General features: G+C 43.5%; 1 protein-coding gene across 1 annotated transcript; it reads left to right on the top strand.

Annotated features, from left to right (window-relative positions):
* Positions 1-269: 269 nt before the first annotated feature.
* On the top strand, positions 270-21,585 carry LOC140466544 (testin-2-like). The gene is made up of 7 exons (XM_072562018.1): positions 270-411; positions 1,231-1,353; positions 4,747-4,926; positions 9,836-10,054; positions 16,591-16,756; positions 18,964-19,096; positions 21,486-21,585. The coding sequence occupies exons 1-7, from the start codon at positions 280-282 to the stop codon at positions 21,583-21,585; spliced, it is 1,053 nt and encodes a 350-aa protein (XP_072418119.1). The 5' UTR covers positions 270-279.
* Positions 21,586-26,022: the final 4,437 nt, after the last annotated feature.

Genomic DNA, 26,022 nt, shown 5'->3' with positions numbered 1-26,022 from the left:
TACAATTTCATCATACTGTGTTGTTTCCAATATTTGGTTTTCAATTTGGTACGTCATTAATTTGATCAATCTAGTGCTGGAAGATTCCAGTCCACAGACGATGTCTCGTGAAGGTGAATTACATTAAACTTTCAGCATTGGATGAAATGTTGTTTGTTTTATTGTTTGTATTATTTGTACAATGTGTATTGTTTCTTCTCAGAATAAGGAAACAGCTAACTTGATAGTTGCCCACTCCCTGTCTAAAACCTACTGGTCCTGCGTATTAGGTTGTGCATCATGAACGTCTGGCTGTTGCTGTGCAGTGTGGAGGTATCTATTCTGGCTGCAGTCTCAACAGACAAATTTGATTCAAAATTGGACGAAGACTGGAAAAACTGGAAATCACAACGTGGGAACCAGTACACCAAGGTAAAAGGAGAGTCTGTACTGTTCAGCTCATTCAGAATAAGAATGGACTGCACACAATTGTCAGAGATTGAGAATGTGTAGTTGCAGTCAATGAGAGGCATCTGCTGAGTGAAGTGACATTGAGAAAATATTGATCTTGAAATTCAATGGTATTCTACAAGTTTCTATCTTCATTAATGAACTGACAAAACACAAAGTGAATCAGCAGCGACTTGGTTTATCTTAATTTACTAGGATCCCGCTGCATTCCTGTTGGATTTACGACAAAAAACACAAATCTGACTCTAGAAGATTAAGATCCATTCTTGGTGTTGAAGAGGCATTTGTAAGTGGGCATCTTGGAGACTGAGGGATGGGGGAGCCGTCTGATCATCCCAAGCGGCCCATTCAATGAAGCATCTCTTTGCCGAAACCCACTTTACTATGCTGGCAGCTTAACGCAGTTCTCTCACACAACAGTTTAAGAAGATACATACATGGACAGTAATTGCCCATGTAGTGGCCTCAGCTGTTTTGCAAAAAATGCCATGCTTACCACTGGCCTAATTTTGCTTCAGGCATGGACTCTTGTTCAGCTATTTAATTTTAATTCACTTTCAGCATGAATCTCTCAGACTGGCAGCTCGACAGGTTTTGCGATGGGTGCATTATGTTGAGTTGGGTCTGGGTAACCTCAGTAATCATTTTCACATCTGGGTGGGACGGTGAATCCTGACAGGAAAATGTTATTTCAGATTTCACAAACTGTTTTTTAATGCGTCTATATTATTTTATGAATGAAAGAAGCTGGAGTCTAATTATATTAATCTGTTTATTCAGGACGAGGAGAGCTACAGGAGAATGATATGGGAGGACAATATGAGATACATCGAACAACACAACCTCGAGCACTCATTGGGGAAACGCACATCTAAATTGGGAATGAACAAGTTTGGAGATCTGGTGTGTACAGGATATATCGTCTACGATCTATTTGATGCCGGTCATTGGGAAATTGTGAAGCTGGTACAAGGTTATATTCAGCAACAGGAGCAGCACTTGGTCATTTGGTCCCCCAAGCTGACTCACTCATTCAGTACACTAAATGTCTGATCTCACTTTACTCCAATTTGTTTATTCCTTCCTTCTCATTCCAGGCTTCCATTCACCGTTACTCTTCTGGAAATCAAAATAATCTCTCTCAAGTTTGAAGATATTCAATGACTCAAGTCTCCATTTCTCTCTTGGAAGAGAACTCTAATGATTGGCAATCCCCTGAATTTGACAATTTCTGCTCACTTGCATAATCATATTTTGTGCAACTAATTTGCATTATACAGAACTGGCTGGCTTGAGCACACCCTATGGACGGCATGGATACACCTTTGTGTTGTTGAGCCTTCATCGATGCTGTCTATTATGAAGTCTGGACGCCGGAGTTGCATTCTGTACTGTGGAGGCTCCTCCCTTCGGCTATAATATTCTTCTTGAGTCTGCTGGATCTCTGCCTCTGTCCTACCTATCGCTGGCTAAACTTTATACACAGCGGATAAACTAGCCCGCTTTCCAAACATATTAAAGAATAATCCTGCTCTCTGTATTATTGCTCCTCAGGACAGTTGGTCATTTCCCCTTTCTCGGCACTTCAAAAAAATGTGACTAATGACATCAGCATTACACCAGCATCCCTTGAATCGAAAAGAAATGATTTGTATTGAATTGGCTTGAATTGAATTGAATTGGATTGAATTGAGCTGAATTGAACTTAATTGAATTGAATGAATCGAATTGAATTTAATGTCATGTGTACCGAGGCACAGTGAAAAGCTTTGACTTGCGAACAACACAGGCAGATCACAGAGTTAAGTCACATAGATTAGGAAATAGTAGCGTCAATGTCTATGCCAGGACATTGTTCTGTACTCACCTTTCCCATCAAGAAAAGCATTCTCTCACCATTAGCCATGTCAATCGCCTTCTTATCTTATTTGTTTCAGTAAGTTCAGCACTCAATGTTCTCATCCCTCATGAGAAGTGGACCCAGTCTGTCAAACTGTTTCTTTGTGATAACTCTCTTCTTCGTAGGAATAGTTTTGATTAACCTGCTTCAACTTTCCTTCCAAATATTCCTCCGCAACGAGTGAAATCAATGCTAATCACAGTGCCCTCTGTGCTGTCTGACTGACTTTGTCCAATCGCAACAAGACTTCCCCACATTGATGCTGTCTTTGCTCTGCATTAAAGGCAAATATTTATTTTGCCTCTTTAATAACTTGCTGGACCTATGTGCACACAAATGTTAATAAGTGAACAAACAGGCAACACTTTTTTAACCACAGGAAAGCCAATAGATTGTGTTCACTTGCAATTTTAAAAGACATTTCATGCAGGGCCACATCAGCTGTTGCTAAACAAAATAAAAGATTATGGTGAAATGCGTAACATATTGGCATTGGTTGAGGATTTATTCGCTAAACAGAAAACAGAGAATGGGATTATGGAAAGAGAAGAAAGAAATAATCCTATTTTCCTTCTGGGATGAAGGGGAACAACTGCAACAAAGATTGTCACGCAAGTAAAGGCTAATCAGGTTGGGACTTTCGTGAATGGGGTTTAGAAGAATGACAGGTGATCCCTTTGAAATTTACATGTTCTTACTGGGTTTGACAGGGTGAGTGCACAGATGATGTTGACGCGAATGAGAGAGGCTAGGACTTGACATCATCGAATTACAATAAATGGACAGCGTTTTGAAATCGAGATGAAGAGGAATTCCTTCTCTCTGAGGCCTGAATGTCTTTGCAGGAAGATAGTTCAGTGAAGAAAGCGTTTGTTATTCTCCCCTATATTTGTCATGTTATTGAATAGAGCTGTTGGGAGGTCATGTTGCTGTTGTAGAGGACATTGGTTAGGCCACTGTTGGTATATTGCGTGCAAGTCTAGTCTCATTCCACTCGGAAAGATGTTGTGAAACTTGAAAGGGTTCCGAAAAGATTTACAATTATTTTGGCAGGACTGGAGGATTCCAGCGATAGGGAGAGGCTGAATGTAATGATGTAGCATGGTGGAGGGGCCACTAGTCTACTCATGTTTCTATTTGCTATGTTCTAATGGGGGAGGAAATAATTGCACAAACTGAGTGAGACAGCTGAAATGCCTGTCAACGGCATTGAGAGGAGTCCTTAGGTAAGGAAAAACGAAGATGTTACAAACACCCCAGTGGGTGGTGACACCGATGAACATGCAGTACAGGTGGAGAACCTGGGAAATGGAATGGAATCTTTGAAGATCGCAGGGTGTGAGGAGACGTAGTTCAACATAACTGCGGGACACAGTAGATGGTCTCGCCCTTAAATTGAAACTCTAAAATCAAGAAAGGAAAGGAAGATTTACAGAGATTCCAGGTGAAGTTGGGAGAAGGGTGGAAATTCGGAATAAAATTGATTACTATTTCTAATTCTGGGTGAGAGTAGGAAGCAACAATCAATGGATCAGAGACAGAACTTTGACAGGGGTCAGAGTAGGACTGGAACAAGGCATGCTCCATATAGCCTGCAAAAAGGCAGGCACAACTCTGACTTTTGCATGAACCGAGGGCCACGCTTATTACTCAGAGGATGGGACATGTTCATTCCCCTTTCAAACCGACATGTATCCCTCCCTATCCATCAAAAAGAGACACCAGATGATTCATTTCCAGTCTACAGTCACAGTTTCATATGCGGACATCCACAGATCCGCATGCTAAGATATGTGATGATGGATAGCATCAAATCTGGTCCTTTTCTAACCATTCCAATCCAGTATCTTCATGAAAATGAACAATCTGAGTTTCGCATCTAAATCCACTAGTCCAAAGGCCAACTCAAGACCAACGTATTATCCGGAAATCAGATCAAGCCAGTGATGGAATTAGAAATCCTCCTGATTGGGAAGGTTAATCTCAAACACCAATAAACCCCACCAATCTGAGGTGACTTAACCTATCCTTCCATAGTGAAATTGACCAGTCAAGTTTTAATGATCAGAAATGCCTATCGAACTGATTCTTCCAAAATGAAACACATGTATAAAGCTCCTGCCATTTTGGTAACTGAACGATCGAAAAGAGATATTTGAGCTGCTCGACGCTTCTCACACAGCTTTATATTGGATTGGTACGAAATGGATGGCCACTTATTTGCCTGCTGCTCAGTCAAAAATTAAACACGAGTAACGAGAGCCCTCATTGCTTTGCCCGCACTTCATGCTATAGTCAGCGAATATGTAGAATGTAGCTCTCTTACGTTACTGACACTTCTTCTACATAATCACCACTAAAAGTTAATCATTTCACCAATGTGTTTGAATTTTCAGACCAATGAAGAGTTCAATAAGCTCATGAATGGACATCGCCGAATCGAAGCTGTTAACATGACTGAAATTGAAGCTGATGAAAGAGATGAAAGTATTGAATCTGAAGAAAGTCCCATTGAATTTAGAACTGCAACTGTTGACTGGCGAAGAGAAGGTTTAGTTACTCCAGTGAAAAACCAGGTAAAAATCAGAAAAAGCTCTCAAGATTATTAAGTGCAGACATTAATTTTTCAACAGGATTGGACGTTATGATCAGCTTGTGGGAATTGTTAGGAAAGGCTCAGTTTCAGTAGGTCATTTTTAACCCAAATTGCTTCTCCTGTTTTCTTGTTGCATTTGTTTCCTGGTATTGATTATGGTCAGGCAAGGCAGCATGGTATATGTATCAATGGTAATGTTCGTGCTTTTACTCATAATATCTGGAGAAATCTTACCGCAAAAACAAATTCAATGGTTAGATTAAGTTGTAAAATTGAAGTCTACAAGTACAATTCCGCTGTAATAAATATAAGTTCAGATGTAAATTGGTACAACTCAATCATGATAATGTTGCAAGCTGCAGTACCAAGCTTCCCTGTGATACCATGTCCAGTCTTATTCAAATAATATTCGATCATTTGCTCGACACCCCAAATTTAAAAACACATGCACAGTTCACTTCGGTTGGGCGTTGTACCTTTCTCAATCATTGTCTCCAACTTGACAAGGCTGATCGACAGGAGGGCAGAGCCTGCTGGTAAGTATATGAAGTATTTACTTCATACATTACTCAGAGGATGGGACATGTTTCATCCCCTTTCAAACCGCCATGTATCCCTCCCTACATATCAAAAAGGGACACCAGATGATTCATTACCAGTCTGCAATCTCAGTTTGATATGCAGACATCCACAGTTCCGCATGATAAGATATGTGATGATGGATCGGATTATACTGTAAAAGATCAGATTATACTGTAATTCACTAAGTGTCAGTTGGACTGAATTTTTGGGAGGGATACCACCACGAGGCTCAGTGAGATTTCTCACCGACGTTATCAAAAGCATCTCGTCAGCTACGACAATGCAGCGATAACATCCCCATATCCGCTCCGTGTCTAATCTTCCCACACATTCTTCCCGGTGCAATTCAATAGATTCCTGATTAGTGCCCGATATCCTGGGAGCTGAGCCATCATGAAAAAGCTGCTGTGAACCCACATGAGCACGAGCATGGTAACATTGCCCTGCTCAGATAGGAATGCCTTCGAACATGCCAGAGAATGCTACAGAAAAACAACCAACATTGCCATCAGAATGCTATGTGTCAGAATCGCTGTGAACACCCACCTGCCCCCTCCTACTCACTCTATCCCAGCCTCAGCACTCCATCCTACCCAGATTCATGCTGTCACTGACGTCTTCCTCATCTTCAAAACCAAAATCGCATCGGCATTGCCACTTCACTACCTCGGAATAACTCCTGTCATGCACCAACACCAACAGCCATGCATAACTTAAATCTCTCACTCAATCCTTCCGTTTCTGTCATTCCGGGAGATGAGAGAACACCTGAGGACAGAAAGCTCTTGGATTGGTGGAGAGATGTCTGACACCAGATTCCTCAGCCTGTGAGGAGTGACTCCTGTTTCTCACAAGAAAACATGCTACACCCACATTCCACTAAGCGAGAAAATACAACTAATCACTGACTTGTTAGCACTCTGTCAGTCTCATTAATTCTTCAGTGTGTCTTTGCATTGGTCCCAGAAACTTCTGTCTCTCGTGTTCTGTCGGTTCCATCAGCATCTATTCTAGCTCCACAGCAAAAGAAGACACCTCCTCATTCTCTGAGCATGAAAGTATTGCGGCCTCAGAGGAAATATCAGTAAAGCTGCGTCCAGCTCACACCACCAGCTCCCTGGGAATGTGAGCTATTGAGGGTGTGGGAGCACTTTCTGGTAAGCACCTCACTGTGTCATTTCCTACAGCACTCAGAGGGCTGCCAGCGACCCGGGACGGGCAAAAGAGACCGTGGTGTCGGCAAAAATCAACATGTACCAGGGAGCAGCAGATGCAGCAGACAGGGATGTACACTTGAAAGATGACAGATACTCTGCGGGGACCCAGATACCCCAATCAATGAATCATCTAAAGTCCAAGGACAGTATGCCAGTTGCCATGGAGAAGCAGGCCCAGCACCCTCAGCGTCTGCTGGCCATGGGCACAAAGCTGTACCCCATCGCCAACTGCTCCACAGGCCTGTAGTAGAGGTGCCACTTTCTAATCACAAGTAATAGGGACAGTGCCCTGCTGGAGGAGGAAAACACACAGGTCACTCCGAAGACCCAGACTCCAGATATCATAAAAGTGGCTGAGCCTCCACCTCCAAACTGCTGCCCAGTTCTGCTCAGCATTGTCAGTGCTCCCTCACGCCCGACAGACACAATTGCTGCGAGACTGACTGAACAAACCCTTGCAGGGCTAGCAGACTGCAACAATGTGTCCGATCCTTCCTGCCCAACCCAGAAACTGGTATTCATGAAATCTGAGACAATGAAGGAAAATGAGGTATAGTGGCAAGTGTGACTAACCTCGTACGTTATTTGATCCTTTTCGATATGTGGTATCAGCTTGACCTTACACCTGGCTGTTTCTCTCTCGGTGGAGAGAAGCCTTAATAAAACTGCACCACCATGATGCCTAATGACATGGTCACATAGGATCAATGTGTGTACTGAGAGCCTGGTGCCGCATGTGGAAGGAAGAGGAGCAAGCTTTGCAGAGGTAAGGCTGTGCTGCTAACACCATCACACCTCATCCAACAACTTTATGGAATCCCTTCCCATCCAAGATTCATTTTATTCACCATTGCTGAATGTGTTATCACCCAACCTCGCTCATAACTGCAATCTCCCAGACCTCTCAACGCACAGCCCTCAGAGGTGAAGAATTGCAAACTCTTCTCCCTGTGACAACCGTTCCCAATCCCCGAACTAGTCACTTTGTAGCCAAAGGACTGTTGAAACCAAGACTCTGGATTGCAGACGCAAGGACAACTCCCCGCCCTGGCACCAGACTATGGTCGATCCCTGGACTGGGGACGAGCACATGCCAGATGCCAAAGTTCATGGGCAAGGCCCATACAACTGGAGCCTGTGCATTTTGCCATGAGATGCTATTTGGTCTGCTCGAACACCATGGTCGTTTGTAACCAATCGGAAACAGCGTTCATCATGTCCCTCTCTGAGAGCCATGCTATGCTCCCTTGATAGCCAATGCATTTTGCGAATTTGTCAAGAGAGGAAATTGAATAATGAGTCAAGTTTTGGTATTAAGAAGACTTTTCATAACCAAAGAATCCTCTTACATATCAGTGCTTCAAGTTGTTGGTCACTGCTGTAGAAATCAGATTAGTCCTCCTGGGAATAACCCTCAGGACGCTGCTTGGCCCAAACACTGTCCCCGCCAGGCAACATAGCTCCAGTGTGGTCCAGCTAGCGGAAAAATCTCCGACATCTTCAAACTCTGTCTTCTACAAGCTGAAGTCCCAACCTGCTTCAAGAAGACCACCATCATATTCGTAAGTGAGGAAACAAAACTCATCCATTGTTCCTTAATGAATACAGACCAGTGACCTGAGCACAATAATCATGAAGGGTTTCGAAAAGCTGGTGAGGGCCCACATCAACTCCATTCTCCCAGCCTCCCTCTGACAATTAAAATTTGCCTATTAAAGTAACAGAGACACGGTGGGTGAAATATCTCTCGCCCTGCAAGCCTTGAACATTGGGAATAGGACACTTTTGTCAGACTCCTGCTCATTGACTATGCCTCTGCCTTCAACACTCTTATCACACTTTTGCCACATTGAACTCAAAACCCTGTGACATTGGTCATGATTCTGTCGTCTGCAACTGTATCCGCAGCTATCTGCTGTATCCACAGAAAACAATCATTGAAGATAGGCAACTGTACCTTCTCCCGAATAACCTTCACCACTTGCGTCCCCCAATAGGTAGTTACTGTACTACCTATACACACACGAATTATGAACGTTCACCATCTATACATTCACTGACGACAGCACTGCAACAGGAGGGAGATTTGTTAACGATGAATGAAAAGACACAATGGAGATAGAGGGATCATTGACGTGGTGCAATGGGAATAGCTTCTCTCTCTCTCAATTCCGGTAGTATTAAAGAACACATAATTAACTTCAGAATGTAAGGAGAACAACACGCTCCATCTACATCAATGGGAATAAGGTTGAGAGAATGGAAATGTCAAATTTCCTAGACTGACCATAATGGACACACTTTCCGGAAAATACCATGTGTTTGTGCCGTTGGAAAATATACAACAATGCCTCTTCTTCCTCAGAGAGCTCAGGAATATTGGCATGTGAACAAGGACCATCACTAAATTCGACAGTTGCACCTTTGAGCGCATACTGTCTGGGTCCGGAAGGCCAGGTCTAGCAACTGCGAAGCTCAGGATCATAACAAACTAATGAAGGTTGTATGCGAGTCCCAGACGATCATTGAATCGAATACTCTATCTATGAACTCTATTTACACATCTCGCTGCCATGAAACGGCAGGCAACATCATCAAGGACCTACCTCACCCCGGTAATGTACTACTTACATGCATTCCGTCAGGTAGAAGATACTAAAGCTGGAACACATCCACCAGCAGGTGCAGGAACAGCTTTTCCCCAGCTGTTTTTAGTCTGCTTTGAAACTCTCTAGCTCAAATCCTACTGAGCTTGCTGACATTGAATTTGCCTTGTGCCCACTCTCTGCGAAGTACCATTTGTCCAACTCTGTTTTGATATCTTCATCCTCGCGTACTATCATGTGCCTCTTTTGGTCATAAACAAAGGGTTTCACTGTTGTTCGCGACACGTGACAATACATAAATCAAATCACATCTGAACCCAGGCACACCGATATTCACAGGTTCCGTGTAATTCTGAGAAACCTGAACAAACATTTAGATGAAGAGCATTCGTGTGAGACGGTGTTCCAAATGAATGTAGATGCAAACTGGCTATCGTTTTTCGATCAATATGATTTAATGTGGTTATATTTCTGTCAACACTAGGGTCAATGTCGTTCTTCCTGGGCTTTCAGTGCAACTGGTAGCATAGAAGGACAGTGGGCAAAAAGACATGGAAACCTGGTTTCTCTCAGTGAACAGAATCTGATTGATTGTAGTAAACCAACTGATGGATGCTCCATCGGATTCGCATGGCACGGCTTTCTTCAAGTGATTGAATTTCAAGGCATCAACTCTGAGGAAACTTACCCTTACACAGGAAAGGTAAATCCCCAAGACTTCTAGTAAGATTGTGGTGGAGTCGGGATTCTCATTTCGTTTTATTTCATTTCTTCTGTCCTGTCTGTGTTCACATGCAAGTTTTATTGGAGTTTATTTTAATTACCTCTTGGTGAAGAGCAGCGAAACCTGTGAGTGTGTCGAGCAGCATGGACTCACAACGGAGATAGCCAAGAGAGTTTGGGTTGCTTATTGCTCCTGTCCTGACGCCAATTCATGGCTGCTCAGGCGGTGACGAGTCTAGGTCCCTGGCAGTGTCCGTATTGAGTACAGTTTCGTGCAGGCAGCAGATGAGCTCTGTTTTCGTTCATGGCAATGTCTGCGTCTATCATAGATTCACAAAATTAGCTGTACAGGTGAGTCTGGGATTTTGGCAGCATCCGCACCCAGCACAGATTCATGGAGGTAGCGTGCAAGTGGGTTAGTTTTCTGTCAATGCCTGTATCCAGCAGGCGTTGACGGAGGCAGAGCGGATCTGAGATTTGTTTCCTGTCAGTATCTGTATCCAGCTCAGATTCATGGAGGCAGAAAAGGTGAGTTTGGTTTCCTGTCATTACTGCATCCATCATAGATTAGTGCCGATTGGTTTTGTTTCTGTCAGTGTCGCTATCCAGCGCAGATTAATGGAGGGAGGGGAAAGATGTTTTCGGGTTCCTCTCATGATTTGTGTCCAGCACAGATTCATGGAGATGGGGAGGAGGTGAGTTAGGGTACCTGTCAATGCAGGTCGCCATCACAGATTCATGGAGGCAGCAATGGAGCTTAGGCCCAGTACAAGATCCGGCAGCAACTGCAGTGATTGCATTAGTAAATGATGTCTAAAGCAGCCTCGTGGTAACAACAGAATCGTGTTTGGACCAATGTCATGCCAAGCAGCATCAGTGCCAACTACTTTGCTGAGGTCCATCAAGACCTCCTTTTTACCAAGGCATCAGCTGAGTCAAGATGCTGCCAAAGATTGGGCGACTTTCATTCCGACGGTGATAGAGAAGGGGACACATGCCTGACCAGCATGTCCATGATGGAGCACTTAGCAAGGACTATGAAGTTGGACGTTCTCTTTATTTCTCCATTTCTTTCTCCATTATATTGTCGCTTGTGACTTTAAATGTGTTTTGAGATGGTGCTGCAGCGTGGCAGCACAATACAACACATTTCACTGTATGTGCAAAAAAGATGCCCGTTACAGTAAATAACTCAAATGAAAATCCTAATGTGGTTTTCAAAAGCACGGACATTTTCCAATATCCATGGCAATAGACCGTGGAATGCAGCGCTTTTCAAACGGGAACTGCCATCCTGGATCCGTGTCAATCCTTCCCTGAGAATCTGCCCACAGGTTTCTGAAAGTGTCACTGTACAAGCAGCATTAAGGAGGCTGAGAGAATATAATCTTTCAGCACTCTCAGTCATCACAACCTTATCTTGGAATGCTCTCCTACATCTTGACACAGCACCTCGTACCCTCAGCCAATGCGTCTGAGGAGTTAAGAGTACTACAATTTCTGTGAATTAATGCTCACCATTTCCACAGTACAAGGATGTGGAGGTTAGGGGGATTGTCTATGTTAAGCTAATCATAGTGAGCAGGGAATTATTGGTTAAGTGTCTAAGACATGGGAGACTGAGGGTTACAGGGATAAAGTAGGGCCGAATGGGCATTTTGTACACTCTGGGGATTCTATGATACTGTGAGTTCGCATGTGGAGGTGATGTTCAGCTGAATCAACGGAACATTCAGCATGTTCTGTCCTTCAGACGGGTACGTGCACCATCCACAACAACAGTTAACATCCTAACACAGCGAAGGACAGATCTGAAGAGTCAGGAATAACGGTAACCACTTTTAGTCTGTCTGCTTCTCCCATATACGCCATCATGCTGGTCAGTCACTCTAATATAAGCTGCAATTTTACATGAAAACTTTTGGAGTGTGAGCTATGAGAAGTTATAAACGTTTGATGAGAAATCTTCGAATTATGTGCTCATGTCGTTGGTAGGTCTGTGTATAAATATTGTCCTTTGTTAAGAGAGGTGTTTACTCTTTAGGAATGTCATTTACCGTGCAACTTGCTGGGTTGACATTTGGCATATTGTGGTGTAATTAAGAAACTTGGCTTGAATCGATACTCAGGAGACGGTTTTGCGTAAGTTGCTTTACAGTTGATGTTGTTCCTCCAGACGCCGTTGTTGTCTGTCTACATGTCACAATTGACCCGAGTATTGGATTTGATTGGGATCAGCCTCTTGCGTGCAAATCCCAGCTCTTTGTTTCAATGCCACACAGTTTCACCTTGTTCTTCAGTTCATTCTTCAAGTCCTAACAACAGCTCGTCCACACTCTCATGTCTGGATTCATTGCAGATGACTTGTGCGTTATTATCTAGGACAGCAGTTGCTTTTGTTTTGGGTTTGTGTCAACACTGTTAAATTGTTCCTGTGGTAGCCTGAGGCCACAGGAAACGCAGACTTTAATTCATTGTCTGCCCACGCACTCTACTCTCCAAACTCCAGCGTTTCATTGGCCAAAGAAACAAATGAATGAAAGAAACTGTCTCGTCATATGACAGGCGTACATGATCTGGTGACTGGGCATCACTCTAAACTAAACCTATTCTCTGGCTATGTTTTATGGAGGTGATGGCAAATCAACATTAACAGAGTCCCCTCTTTTCATGAAGCTCCAGTGTCGATATTGTCACTCAGGCACCGTGCTGGACAAGAGAAGTGCTTTGCACAAATGACAGGGCCAAGGAGTGGTCATTACCAGCCAGAGGCCAGTGGCCCTGCTCAACAGGAAGGCAGTAACATTCATTACAACAACATCCTGAGGGCTGGTATTGATCTTGGGTAACAGACCAACAGTAAGTGATTGAGTGAGAGCAGTGGGGTGACGATCACAACACAGCTTTGAGTAGGGGTGTGTTTGGCTGGGTTGGGACGTGGTGCAGTGAGGTCAGATAACAGCAGGTGTACCCTTCCTCAACTGATACTTGATATTTCCCAATCCCTAAATCTACAAGCAATGCTGAACACATTTGCATGTCGTTGTCCTCTCATGTTGATCACCTCACTCACCCCTGAATGAATTATATTGGCATTGGGATCAGAACTGCTCAGTATTATAAATTGCCAATTTGGTAGCCTCAGTTTGGACTCCAGCACGAATACTCGGCTTGTGATTCAGTACACCTTTCGTCCCTAATTTACACTCCATAGTTGGGGAAACGACCTGGTCTCAAGACTGAAATTCAGAATGACACCCCTTTCCATCAAGGCATGACATGACGTCAAGGAGGCCAAGAAAATCTGCAGTGAATTCAAATTGGAAGAAAAAGTTATTTTGGTTGTAATTGTATCGAACACACTGGAAGGTGTTTGCATTTATTTGACGGCTTTCTACTCAGCACATGTGATCGGAATTCCTCAGTGTCGCCTTCTTGGTACAGCCATCTTCAGCTGCTTCGTCAGTGGCCTTCTATCCAAAAGGTAAGCAGGGGGAATATCGACACGATTGTCAGCACCATTTGAATTTATCACATTTTGAAGAAATCTGTGTCCAATGCAGCAAGGTGTGGACAATATCTCCACTTGCGAAGATAAATGAGAAATAACATTCTCACCAGAGAAGTGCCAGACAATGACATAATCCAACAAGAGAGATAATTTAACCATCACTGAATCGCACACTATCAACATCTTTGAAGCCTTTCCATCAACTAAACAAACGGCAAGGATATAGTGGAATAATTCCACTTCCCTGGATGACTGCAGCTCCGACAACAAAGAAAGAAACAGTTATTTTATTGGTTGTCTACTATAGACATTGGACAGATTGGACAGTAGATCTTGGAAACGTGCAGCTATAACAGATTGCTGATGAGGGTGATTTGAAATTCCCCAATATTAATTGGAATATCCATGGTGCAGATTATCTGGATGGAGATGATTTTGTTGGGTGTTTCCAGGAAGTAATACTGACGCAATCAATAGATAGGCCGACTGGGGGAGGCCATATTGGATTTGGAGCGAGGCAATTCGCCAGGCCAGGTGTCAGATATCTCGGTGGGAGAGCATTTCAGTAACAGAGAGTATAAATGCCCAAGAACAGATCCCTGCAGGAGATCACTGGTCTCCGACCTTCAAATGAATGACTTCCCATCTATCGGCCAGCCAATTACATATACAGACAGCCAAATTTCAATAGATCTGTTCTTGGGCCTTTGCTCTTTGGTTTTTTTTAAATAAATGGCTTGGATAAAGAAGTGGAAGGTAACCAGAGACGTATACCTAGGAAAAAGGCTGTCACGAGAGGTCATACGGTTATGGTCACTGGAGAAAGTAAAGGGAAGACACCAGAGGTAGGTTGGTTCTGCAGAGTTTTTGATGCGTGGACTGCACTGCTAGCTTTGGTAGTAAAGTTAGAGACATTCACTCATTTAAGCGACCGCTGGTCAAGCTCATGCACGGCAGCAATTGGAGAGGTGTGTATTTAGGTTGATCTTAGATGAAGATAAATGTTTGACACAACATTGGGGTCCGAAGGGCCTGCACTGTTCAGTGTTCTATGTTTGGACGCTGAGTAGGTTTGACACCATCCAGGACATTCACTCCATTTGTCTGGCATCAAATCCACAAATATTAATTCCCTCCAATATCATCACAAAGTGACAGCAGTATGTACAATCCACGAGCTGCAGCTGTGACGTTGACTGATGACTGTAGACAGAATCTTCCAAACCGAAGGCCACTTCCGCCAAGGAGGGCAATAGATACAGTTGACACATCTCCCTGCAATATCCCCTCAAATCACTCACCATCCCGGCTCAGAAATTTATTGTCATTCCGTCACCGACTTTGGGTCAAAAGCCTTGAACTCCCTCTTGAACAGAATAGTACCAATCAAAAATTCCGCAAAAATGTTCTGGAAAGCAACTCATCACACCTTCTCCAAGCCAAGTTTGAATGAACGCTGACACACTCTGCCACAACTACATTTTAAGCCACCTTGGAATTAAATTTGGGGAATGTGGCAATCCCTCCTGCTACACACAGACACCCATTCCAATATCACTCCCAGTATTAATCTCACCCTAAAGTTGGCATCATGATCTGTCCTGTGTCCTGAAGCTGAAGTAACTGCAACATTGGTGAGAAGTAATTGAAAATGATTGACCAGAATCTTCACTCCATCAGACAGTAGCAACACCCTGCAAAGTCACCACATTTATAATTGTCCAATTTTCGTTTAAACACGGGCATAGTGGCCATACTTTAGACAATCAATATACTCCATCATTTCCAACATGCAGGAATTTATAGAGAGGCCAAGAGTGCAGGTGCATAATTCCTAGGAAGTGGAACCGAGGATAGACAGGATGGTGAAGAAGGCACTTGGCATAGTTACCTTCAGTGTTCAAAGCATTGATACAGGTATTGGGACGTCATATTGCAGCAGTACAGGACATTGACGAGGCCTCTTTTGTAAAATTGTACACACGTTTGGTTGCTCTGTTAAAAGGGGGATGTTGTTAACTTTCACAGCGTGCAGAAAATATTGACAAGGGTTTTGCTGGGATTGGGGTTCAGTTATCGGGAGAGACTGAATAGGCTGGGGCTTTTCTCCAAGCGGAGGAACAGAGGGTGAGGGGTGATATTATCAAGGTTTATAAAATCATGACGTACATAGATCGGGTGAAGAGCAGAATGTTTTAGCCATGGGATCGGAGTCCAAACCTAGAGAGCAGAGCCTGAAGATGAAAGGGGAAATATTTGAATAGGCACTGAGACTAATACTAATTAATTGTAATCCAATGATTCTGATGTTGCAATTATTGACGGTTTGGGAAACGTTTATCTGCATGTGAAGATTTTAATTCACTAATGTACGATCACAATTTTCATATGAGTCAACCGAAAACTCTGAAGAGGCTCAACTCTTTCTAATGTAGTTTCACTGTGAGCTAACCAGAGGGTGAGCTTGATTGGGATATTGAATTGTTAAGGCAAAAAACAATGTTCTTCATGCACTCACATTTCAATTCATTTGCAATATCATTGCTTGGTCTCAGTGTAGAATGTTTCGAATACATTCAGCAATAAATATTAACTTTGACACAAGAAAACCCTAAAAATGATCTGAGTTGTAATTGTTTCGCGACGAGGCTCATGTATGTATGGAATGACCTGCCTGAACAAGTGGTGGAGGCTGGGGCAATTACAAAATTTAAAAGGTACCCCGATGGGTATATGGATTGGAAGTGTTCAGGGCCAAATGTTCGTGAATGGGACTACAATCAGGATATGTGATCGGCGTGGACGAGTTGGAACAAACGGTTTGTTTTCGTGCTAAGTCACTGTCAATGTACCTTTTTCTAAAAAAAAGTGAACTAATATCACACAGATTGGGAAAATAAATTGGCTGCCAATGTGGGAATTCAGAACAGTGTCAAAAAAAGAAAAAAATAGCTTTATTATGATCTTAATGATTATTCATTTTGAACATTTTATTTAAAATTTAGGATGGACGCTACTGCAGATTTGAATCTGATAAAATTGCTGCTAAAATCACTGACTACAAATGGGTTTGGGGAGGCGAGGCAGCATTGGAACAAGCAGTGAGAGAGATAGGACCGACGTCTGTTGTGATTAATGCAAGTCTGAAATCCTTTCAACATTATAAAGAAGGTAAGTCGCGGAGCACTGGATGATGTCTTTGAATCAGATTATCGACCGTTTAAGAAAAGTTATTAGAAATCATACATCTACAGACACATTTGCTGTCACTATTTTGGTATTAATATTACTGCAAAGTTTACCATGGACCATGACCCTTACCCGTGTTCCTGCCGACACTCCCGCCGTGTTACATGCCGTCTAGTACTGTCAGATATCATCGAGTTAAAGCTAGATCATACTACAAACTGAGCTCATGAATGGTAATGAGAAATGGACCTGCTCCATTCGGTGTGATGCAAATAGCTCAAAACGTTGTGCTGTAGCTAAGAGAACTGACAGTGAGGTGTAACTGTCCTGATGTGCTGCTGAGTGCCTGCACATGTCAGCGTTTTTTTTATTGTAAGATGAAGACACTATACTCACTGTAGCTGGATTAAGAGGAAGGGCGAGACCTTCAACTTGACATCTTTCGGTCTCCTGCTGAAAGTCCTTCACTCTCCACTCCACCTCTTCTCTCAGCAGCTGTTTCTATTCTGTTCTTGATCTCCTCTCGTGTGGCAACTCGAGATGACTTGCAAAGACGGTGGTCTGAATAGCTAGATCGACGCCTGTACATGCTCCTTGTGATGATGATACTGGTCGTCCCCCTGTGCAGGACCATTCCCTATTGACTTCATCAACATTTTAAATCACAAAGCACTTCTACTGTACAACCCACAATTGGAGACAAACTGGAGTTTACTGAATGCAGAGTGGAGCTCCTTCATTACCCCAGGTGTAGGATTTTGTAAGTTAACAGAATGTGTTAACACACATGGCAGCAAACTGACGTTTCACACGGTCAGATACCATGGTCAGTGTCTTCTGCTAATGTCTGGTAAATTTTTTCCACTGTGAAAATAATCTCAGCAAGATACTCTATCAATCATTGATATAAAAACAACAACAAAAATTATATAAAATAGAATAATGTAATCAAGGTCGGACCTTCAATTGGAAAACGGATAGTCTGTGATTGGGTGCAACAAGGAAATTAAATAAGAAAAGGGATAGTGGTCCAGTGCAAGCACGGATGGAAAGGAGACAATTAAAGCAAGTAAAGAAATGTATGCAATAAGTTTCAGGGCCTGACGGAGGTGTTATTTTAAAAAAAAGAGACCTCGGGCCTGCGTGCATATTTCCATGATTTTGGAGTCACACGTAGACAGGGTAGTGAAAGCAGCATTCGTCAGTGCATTGAGTATATGCTTTGCGTTGGTATGTTCTAGCTGCAAAGGACATTAGTAAGGACAGTTTTAGAATTTTATATTAATCTGGACTTTCTGCTTTCAGAAAGATTTTGTTAAATTTGAAAGGATCCAGAAAAACTTTACAAGGACTTAGCAAGGGTTGAAGTATTTGAAGGTTAGAGTGAGGCTGAATAGAGCCTAGATTAGAGTTTTGCTGGAGAAGCACAGCAGCACAGGCAGCATTTGAGGAGGAGGAAAAATCAAGTTTCGGACAAAAGCCCTTCCTGATGAAGTCGATTTTCCTCCCTCCTCAGATGCTGCCTGACCTGCTGTGCATTTCCAGCATAAGTCTAATCTGGACTCTGATCTCCAGCATCTGTACTCCTCACTTTCGCCCGAGGCTGAAAAGGCTGCAGCCTTGTTCGCTGGTACGAAAGAGACTGAAGGGTGAGCTTGTGGAGGTTCATAAACAATAATGGGTATGGGACGAATAAAGAGGAGGAGAGTCCAAAACTCGAGACCGTCCGTTTAAGGTGAGAAGGAAAATATTTAAAAGTTAACTGAGGAGCAATGTTTTCACACAGAGCATGATACGTGTCTGGAATGAAATACCAGAGGAAGTGGTGGAGAGTGATACAAATACAACATTAGAAAAGGCATCTGGATGGGTAGATGTATAGGAACGGTTTACAGGGATATTGGCCAAGTGCTGGAAAATAGGACCAGATTGGTTGAGGATATGTGCTCAGCATTGACTATTTCCATCGAAGGATCGAAGCATTTCTACACTATAAACGTCTGTGACTCTGAAGGATGTGCCGAGAGGAAGTGAGAATGGCGGAGGCGATGTCATTGGGAAACATTGATTGAAGTCAACAGACGTCATGGTGCGGAGTGAGGACGATCAATTTGAAGACAGTTAGTAAAAACAGACATGTCAGTGTTCATGAAACAAAGCTAAATTAACACTAATTAAATATTTCACAGATAAACCATTTAATATGTTTCTCCTTACAGGAGTTTACTATGATGAAAATTGCAATGGATATGTAACCGATGAAGTGCTGGTGGTTGGTTTTGGAATTGAGGATGGAATGAACTATTGGCTGGTTAAAAACAGGTCCGTACTCTTTGAAATAACAAACACCTGATCACAGACGGAGAAGGGACAGTGGCATGGAATGAATTTCCTGTCTCTTTGCTGCAACCTGTGTATCTGTTCAGCGAGCACCTAACTCTGTGTTTATCTGGAAGTGAATGCTTAATGGTTGTGCTGTCTGAGATGATATCTAAAAACAACGTCAGAGGCAGGTATCCCATCACCAAGTAACGCTGCACTTACAAGTGTACAGTTCTTGTCTGAAGTATTGCTTCGCACAGAGGCGGGCATCAGAGTGTCATTATCCCTGAATCACAATCAGTTTTTAAACTTACCAGTACAAATTACAAACATATGGTTAAAATTAACAGCCAAACACAACAAAAGAAAACAATTTCCTGTGGAAATGGGCGGCAACGTCAAATCTCCAACCCAACTGTACAACCTGTTCACAGGGAAACAAGGACAAAGCTCTAATCACTTGTCACTCGGACACTGATGGGATCAGATTAACAGCCCAAATTCTGGAACGTAGAACATAGAACTTTACAGCCCAGTACATGTCTTTTAACACTCGATGTTGCGCCGACCTGTGCAACCAATCTGAAGCCCATGGAGCAAATACTATTCCATTCTCGTCCATATGCCTGACCAATGACCATTCAAATACTCTGGAATGTGGCAATACCTCCACTGATGCAGGCAGAGTTCCAAGCCCCGACAACAATCTGAGGAAAGAAACTACCACTGACATCTGTCCAATATCTATCTCTGTTGATTTTAAAGCCCTCCTGCCAGCCATCGCCATTCAAGGAAAAAAAGCCTCTCACTATCCAACCTATCAAATATTTTAATTAACTTATGTGTCTCAATTAATTCAACTGAAACTTTTTCCTAACGAAAACAGCCTTAACTCCCTCAGGTTTTCCTTTTGCTATCTCCCTCCATAACTGGCGAGTTCCCAGTAAATCTCATCTGAACCCGTTCCAAAGCATGCACATTCTTCCTGTAATATGGTGACCAGAAGTGTGCATATTACACAGAATGTGGTTGCAACAGAGTTTAGTACGGCTTGAAGAATGATCTCCTGTTTCCGTAACTGAATCCCCCTAACAATCAAAGCTAACACACCATATGCCATCCCAATAACCCTATCAACCTGGGAGGCAACATTCAAACATCGATGTACCTCGACACCGAGATCTCCCTGCTCATCTGCACAAGCACGAATCTGACCATTCGCCCATTACATTGGATTATTTCCAAATTGCATCACCTCACACTTTACCGCGTTAAACTGCATTCGCCACCTGTCGTGATAGCTCTGCAGCTTATCTACTTATCTCTGCAATCCATACATCCTTCGTAACTGTCCACACCTCTAACGAACCTAATGTCATCCGCATATTAGTCCACCATTCTTCTGTGCTCTCATTCAGATCATTCATGTAAAAATCGACTAACAAAAGTGGAACCGAAACTGATCCTTGTGATACTTTAATAGTAACTGAACTCTAGAATGAATATTTTCCATCAACTACCACCATCTGTCTCCTTTCAGCCATTTATGCTTTGAGGCTTCGCTGGCTGCCTTCATTACAATCATGGCAGTTAGGTTTTGAAGAAGCAGTCACATCTTCAGGGCCAGATTGGATACAAAATGTTTGATTAATAATTCCTGTGTTTCGGGTGAATACACACACACACACAAACACACACACACACACACACACACACTGACACATACACACATTTCGACGTGATTTCCCAGAAGAAACAGTATCTGGGTAGCTTATAAAAACATACACATTGTTGTTTAATAAGGTAGATAGTATTACAGTGTAATGGGTGCTGGAATACTTTGGTAAAGCTGGAAATGTGATTTGGGCAGGGTAACCGTATATGGAACAATTTTTATGGCCGAAGTATCCTTGCAGTTTGGGATAACCTTTGCCAAATCAACTCATGCTCTGCACAGACTCTATCCTGTTGCAGGCAATCTCAGAACGATGATGGTTAAAAAAAAACCCTGAGAAAATCTCCTCCTCCATAAGGCAAGAAGGAAATCTCCAGGATTTTCACACTTTCACTCGTCCCTATTCACTTATAACTTCGTATCCACTCCAGCTGCAGACTATCCCTGATAATGATCTCACCTCATGCCATTTTAATTTTTGAAGTGAGTCTATACGTAGTATACAGATCAGCAATTGATGTAAAAGAAAACAATTCACTCTTTCCACCCTGATGCAACTTATTCTTTACAACTCACCGTCCAGATCAGTAATTCCAGAATTCAGTCCCTAAAATAATTCCAATTGTATACCAGAGTTAAAACAGCTGCTTATCCAAACATGTCTCTTTTATCAGCGTTTTGATTCTAACACCAATCGATTTTCTTATTTTCCAGCTGGGGAACAGACTGGGGTGATGACGGGTACATCAAAATTGCTAAGGATAGAGGGAATCACTGTGGAATTGCCAGTTTTGTGTGTTACCCTGTCGTGTAACGAGCCAACTTATAAGACAGAGCTTCATCAATCCCAGCTGAATGAAAACCCGGACCATTTCTGATAATGCTGACTCATTCAAGGACATTGCTTTAATTGTCTGCTGCAAATTTAAAAAGTGAAATAATGACAATTTTTGCACATTTCTGTCGCTTCATATAAAACCAATGGCATTGTCTGATTGATACATATAGCCGCTGTAAATGATAGAATAAATAAATTCTCCAGCTTGTAGAGACAATAATCTGCCTGTACTGCTGATGACCAACAATATAATAAAGGCTGCCAGCAATCATTTTCAGAGTTTGTTTGTCCAAAGGAACGTATTTGTCTATGTGCCTAATGAATTGTCTTGTCTGCTATGAAATCTATTGTCAAACCATGTTGTGGACAAATGCACAGCAAATTTGAAGAGTCTGCGTTTTTTGACACAAGCACAGTTACTGAATAAATGCAATAGGGTTGTTGAGGACAATAACGCTGAATTGAACAGAGTCTAACCAGAAACCCTACTGGAAATAGGTTAAGCTGACCACACTGTAGACTGGGAGTGTCCCGATGAGATTCAGTTCAGACAAATGCGAATATGTAATTTCATGTATTCATTGCCACTGAACAGAAAAACTGGAAAACCGAGTATTTTCAGTATGGCAAAGCAATACTTGTGGAGAATCGTCAAAGACAAAAAGAGGTCACACACAGATCTTGTGAAATAGACGAATACTGCTTTATTTCTGACGATATCATGGGCAAGAGAAATTGCTAGGAGTGGTACAGCATGGACACACTGCACAGATAATTCCAGGATTCTCTATCCCGTGCTGCAGACACAATTAACGTGCATAGTGTTACATCCGTGTTCTGGTCGTGCATTGTTAATTCCAAGATAATATGACTTAAATTATATTGAATGGAAAAAAATATATAATTGTAACAGGGGTGTCCGTTTCTCGTCTAGTGCAGGTGCTCATCTCCAGTATCCTCGTTTCAATGCTGATGCAGGCTGGTGTGCAATCTTCCGTCGTATCAGGTGTCACTCAGTCTTGGGAGGCTTTGTGGAGTTCAGTACTTGAGGAGACTGGGGATGCCCTCACATCACTTCGGTAGAGATGATGCTATTGTGAGCTAGGAATACTGTTGTCAGATCATCTCAGGAGTGTATTCATTGAGTCTGAAAGCTGTTTAGAAAATGGCTTGTTTTGCTGTTTTGTTAGTGAGCTCGTTGTCGGCAGTTTGAGGTATTTTGCGTATGTTCTGTTTAGTTAATAACCGACATGGCTTCTGCAATCAAGTCGTGGGCACGCAGAGTAGTTCATTTTTCTCTCCGACAATTCCTCCTTTTTTTGTTTTTGTCTGAGAACTGGGTTTGAGATGAAGAGGGTGTGCCGCAAGAACCAGAAGGTTATCTGACGCCGTCGGGTCAGCATCAGTTGGGTTGTATTTGGAGTCCGAGTCCAAAGCGCATTATTCCGTGTCAGTTGCAAAGTTATTGTTCGAATGGGCCTTCATTAATGCATGGTAAGGCGGCGGGGGTAGCACCTTGGAGGACAAACGCTGGCGATTTAAACACATTTTAATAGCCATGCAAGAAGTGCAATATCGACAATGATAGTAATGACGAATATGAATCTCTATAGCAAGGCTGTGCCCCAGGAAAACTGTCACAGTTCTTGCCCACTTACGTAGGTCCCATTTGGTTTTAGGTTGAGCAGTACAACGGTAGCGAATTGGATATGCCAGGCTGGGTTACTGATGTCCTCACTGGGCTTGGGTATGTAAGTGCAGCAATTGGAAACGATGAGGGTGCATGCGCCCACTTTCTCGAACAGCAGATAGTCCTGGATCATCCAGTTTTGCAGGGTGCCATTGGGGATGCCAACAGTTTTGACATTCAGCTGGTCGTTGGCTACCTCCTCCAAGGTGGGGGCCAGCTGATGAGTTTTTATTTTGAATCGAGTGGTTGCGTATTTGGGTGAAAGGATAGAGAGAACCAGGTCAAGTTCGGTGAGGCTTCGCTTCCTGTGATATGGTGGTGTCGTAAAGGGAAATACTGGGAATGATATGCAAATGAGACTGCACCGCATATACAACATAACAGCTCCTGGGTCAGGATAATGAAAGTTAGGCTTTGTGGCCACAAATAGGATAGATACCATTACAGATTCTCAAATTGTCGGTCTGGAACTCTCTCTCGGGTTTGGTGTTTTGGCTGGTAACGTTGAGGACGTGAATTTCAGTAAACTGTATTCTCCCGTCGACCACTTTGCTGCGGGAGTGAGGAGCAACGAGTTCATGCACTGGCGCCAGCCGGCATTCCATCTGATTGGATGGCTGTTTTTGAGGCTGATAGATTACAGGGGTTTGCGCTGTCTGGTCGAGTCTGTGAGGGGTAGTGCCGGGGTATCGTTGGAAAGGTTGCATAAGCGGAGACCCATCCCTAAAGTTTGTTTAATGTGTACCCTGCGGGTTTCCAGTGGGCCAAACATTTACACCCGTAACTTTCCATTCCCGGTGACAAGCTGAGAGAGGTTACTTCGGGGACTTGTCGCGTTCCAGACGCCATTGATTTCTGATTCGTTGAAAGGGATGGGTTTCAGGGGAATTCACTCTTGGGAGTGCATGGAGGCATGAGCGCAAACACAACATCTAATCTGCTTGACCCGTAACTCGTGAACACCTAAAATTTCTCTCTACCTGCCCCCAGTTCCAATCATCCCGTGGCAGGATGATCAGGGTGAGGAGATAAATGATTAGTATAGCGGCGGTCAGCTAGAATTTCCTCAGGGAGCGGAGCTAACTTTGGCTGTGTTTCCTGTTTGTTGCTGTTTGCGGTGGAGCTCGCTTGCAGCAGGTCTCATGCTGGTTTTCTATTCAATTTGACAGTTGTCCGGGTTGTCAGAAACAACAGTTATGGGTCTTTCTAATTCGATGAGAAAATCGTTTTCCAGTGAATTGATCATTATGTAGTGAGAAAGTGAGTACTGCAGATGCTGGAGATCAGACCTGAAAATGTGTTGCTGGAAAAGCAGAGCAGGTCAGGCAGCATCCAAGGAGGAGGAGAATCAACGTTTCGGGCATGGACCCTTCTACGGGAATGAGGAGAGTGTGCCAAGCAGGCTAAGATAAAAGGTAGGGAGGAGGGACTTGGGGGAGGGGCGTTGGAAATGTGATAGGTGGAAGGAGATTAAGGTGAGGGTGATACGCTGGAATGGGGGTGAGGGCGGAGAGGTGAGGAAGAAGATTGCAGGTTAGGAAGGTGGTGCTGAATTCGAAGGTTGGGACTGATACAAGGTGGAGGGAGGGGAAATGAGGAAACTGGAGAAATCTGAGTTCATCACTTGTTGTTGGATAGTTCCGAGGCAGAAGATGAGGCGTTCTTCCTCCAGCTGTCGTGTTGATCCCTTGTGGTTAGAGGGTTCCTAGGCGGAAGATGAGGCGCTCTTCCTCCAGCCGTCGTGTTGATCCTTCCATATCCGCCACAAATTAAACCTGCACCTTCACACACATCATTTACTGCATCCCCGAACCCGATTTGGCCTCCTCTATATTGTGGACATAGGCTGCCTACTTGCGGAACCTTTCAGAGAACACCTCTAGGACACCCGGACCAACCAACCCAACCACCCTGTGGCTTAACACTTCAACTCTCCCTTCCACTCCACCAAGGTCATGCAGGTCCTTGGACTCCTCCATTGCCAGACCATAGCAACACGACGTCCGGAAGAAGAGCACCTCATCTTCCGCCCAGGACCCCTCCAAGCACAAGGGATGAACTCAGATTTCTCCAGTTTCCTCATTTCTCCTCCCCCGAACTTGTCTCTGTCCCAACTCTCGAACTCAGCACCACCTTCCTAACCTGCAATCTTCTTATTGCCTTTCCGCCTCCACCCCCACTCCGGCCTATCGCCCTCACCTTAACCTCCTTCAACCTATCACATTTCCAACGCCCCTCCCCCAAGTCCCTCCTCCATACCTTTTATCTTAGCCTGCCTGGCACACTCTCCTCATTCCTGTAGAAGGGCTCATGCCCGAAACGTTGATTCTCCTTATCTTTGGATGCTGAACGACCTGATGTGCTTTTCCGGCAAAACGTTTTCAGCTCATTATGTAATGCCCAGGTTGGAACGTATGAACTGGAAACTGTTGGGGGGGACAGCCTTGCAGGTGTAAGCTGCAGTGAAGGGGTCTGTGGCTCTGAGACTCAGAAGGGAAAGGGGGAGAAGAGGAGAGCGCTAGTTACAGGGGACTCTCTAGTTAGAGGGACGGACAGGCGGTTCTGTGGACATGGGCGAGACTGTCGGATGGTTTGTTGCCTCCCGGGTGCTAGGGTCCGAGACGTCTCGGACCGTGTCTTCAGAATCCTTAAGGGGGAGGGTGTGCAGCCAGAAGTCGTGGTACACATTGGCACCAACGACATAGGTAGGAAGAGGGGTGGGG

The sequence above is a fragment of the Chiloscyllium punctatum genome, chromosome 43, assembly GCF_047496795.1.
Source record: "Chiloscyllium punctatum isolate Juve2018m chromosome 43, sChiPun1.3, whole genome shotgun sequence".
Classification (NCBI taxonomy): domain Eukaryota; kingdom Metazoa; phylum Chordata; class Chondrichthyes; order Orectolobiformes; family Hemiscylliidae; genus Chiloscyllium; species Chiloscyllium punctatum.
The sequence above is the reverse complement of the archived record's forward strand: the minus strand, read 5'-3'. Positions and strand labels throughout refer to the sequence as shown.

Coding starts and splice junctions, on each gene's coding strand:
- LOC140466544 (XM_072562018.1), top strand. CDS start 280: ATGAACGTCTGGCTGTTGCTGTGCAGTGTGGAGGTATCTATTCTGGCT. Junction 10,055..16,590: donor CTTACCCTTACACAGGAAAG/GTAAATCCCCAA, acceptor TTTAAAATTTAG/GATGGACGCTACTGCAGATT. Junction 19,097..21,485: donor TATTGGCTGGTTAAAAACAG/GTCCGTACTCTT, acceptor CTTATTTTCCAG/CTGGGGAACAGACTGGGGTG.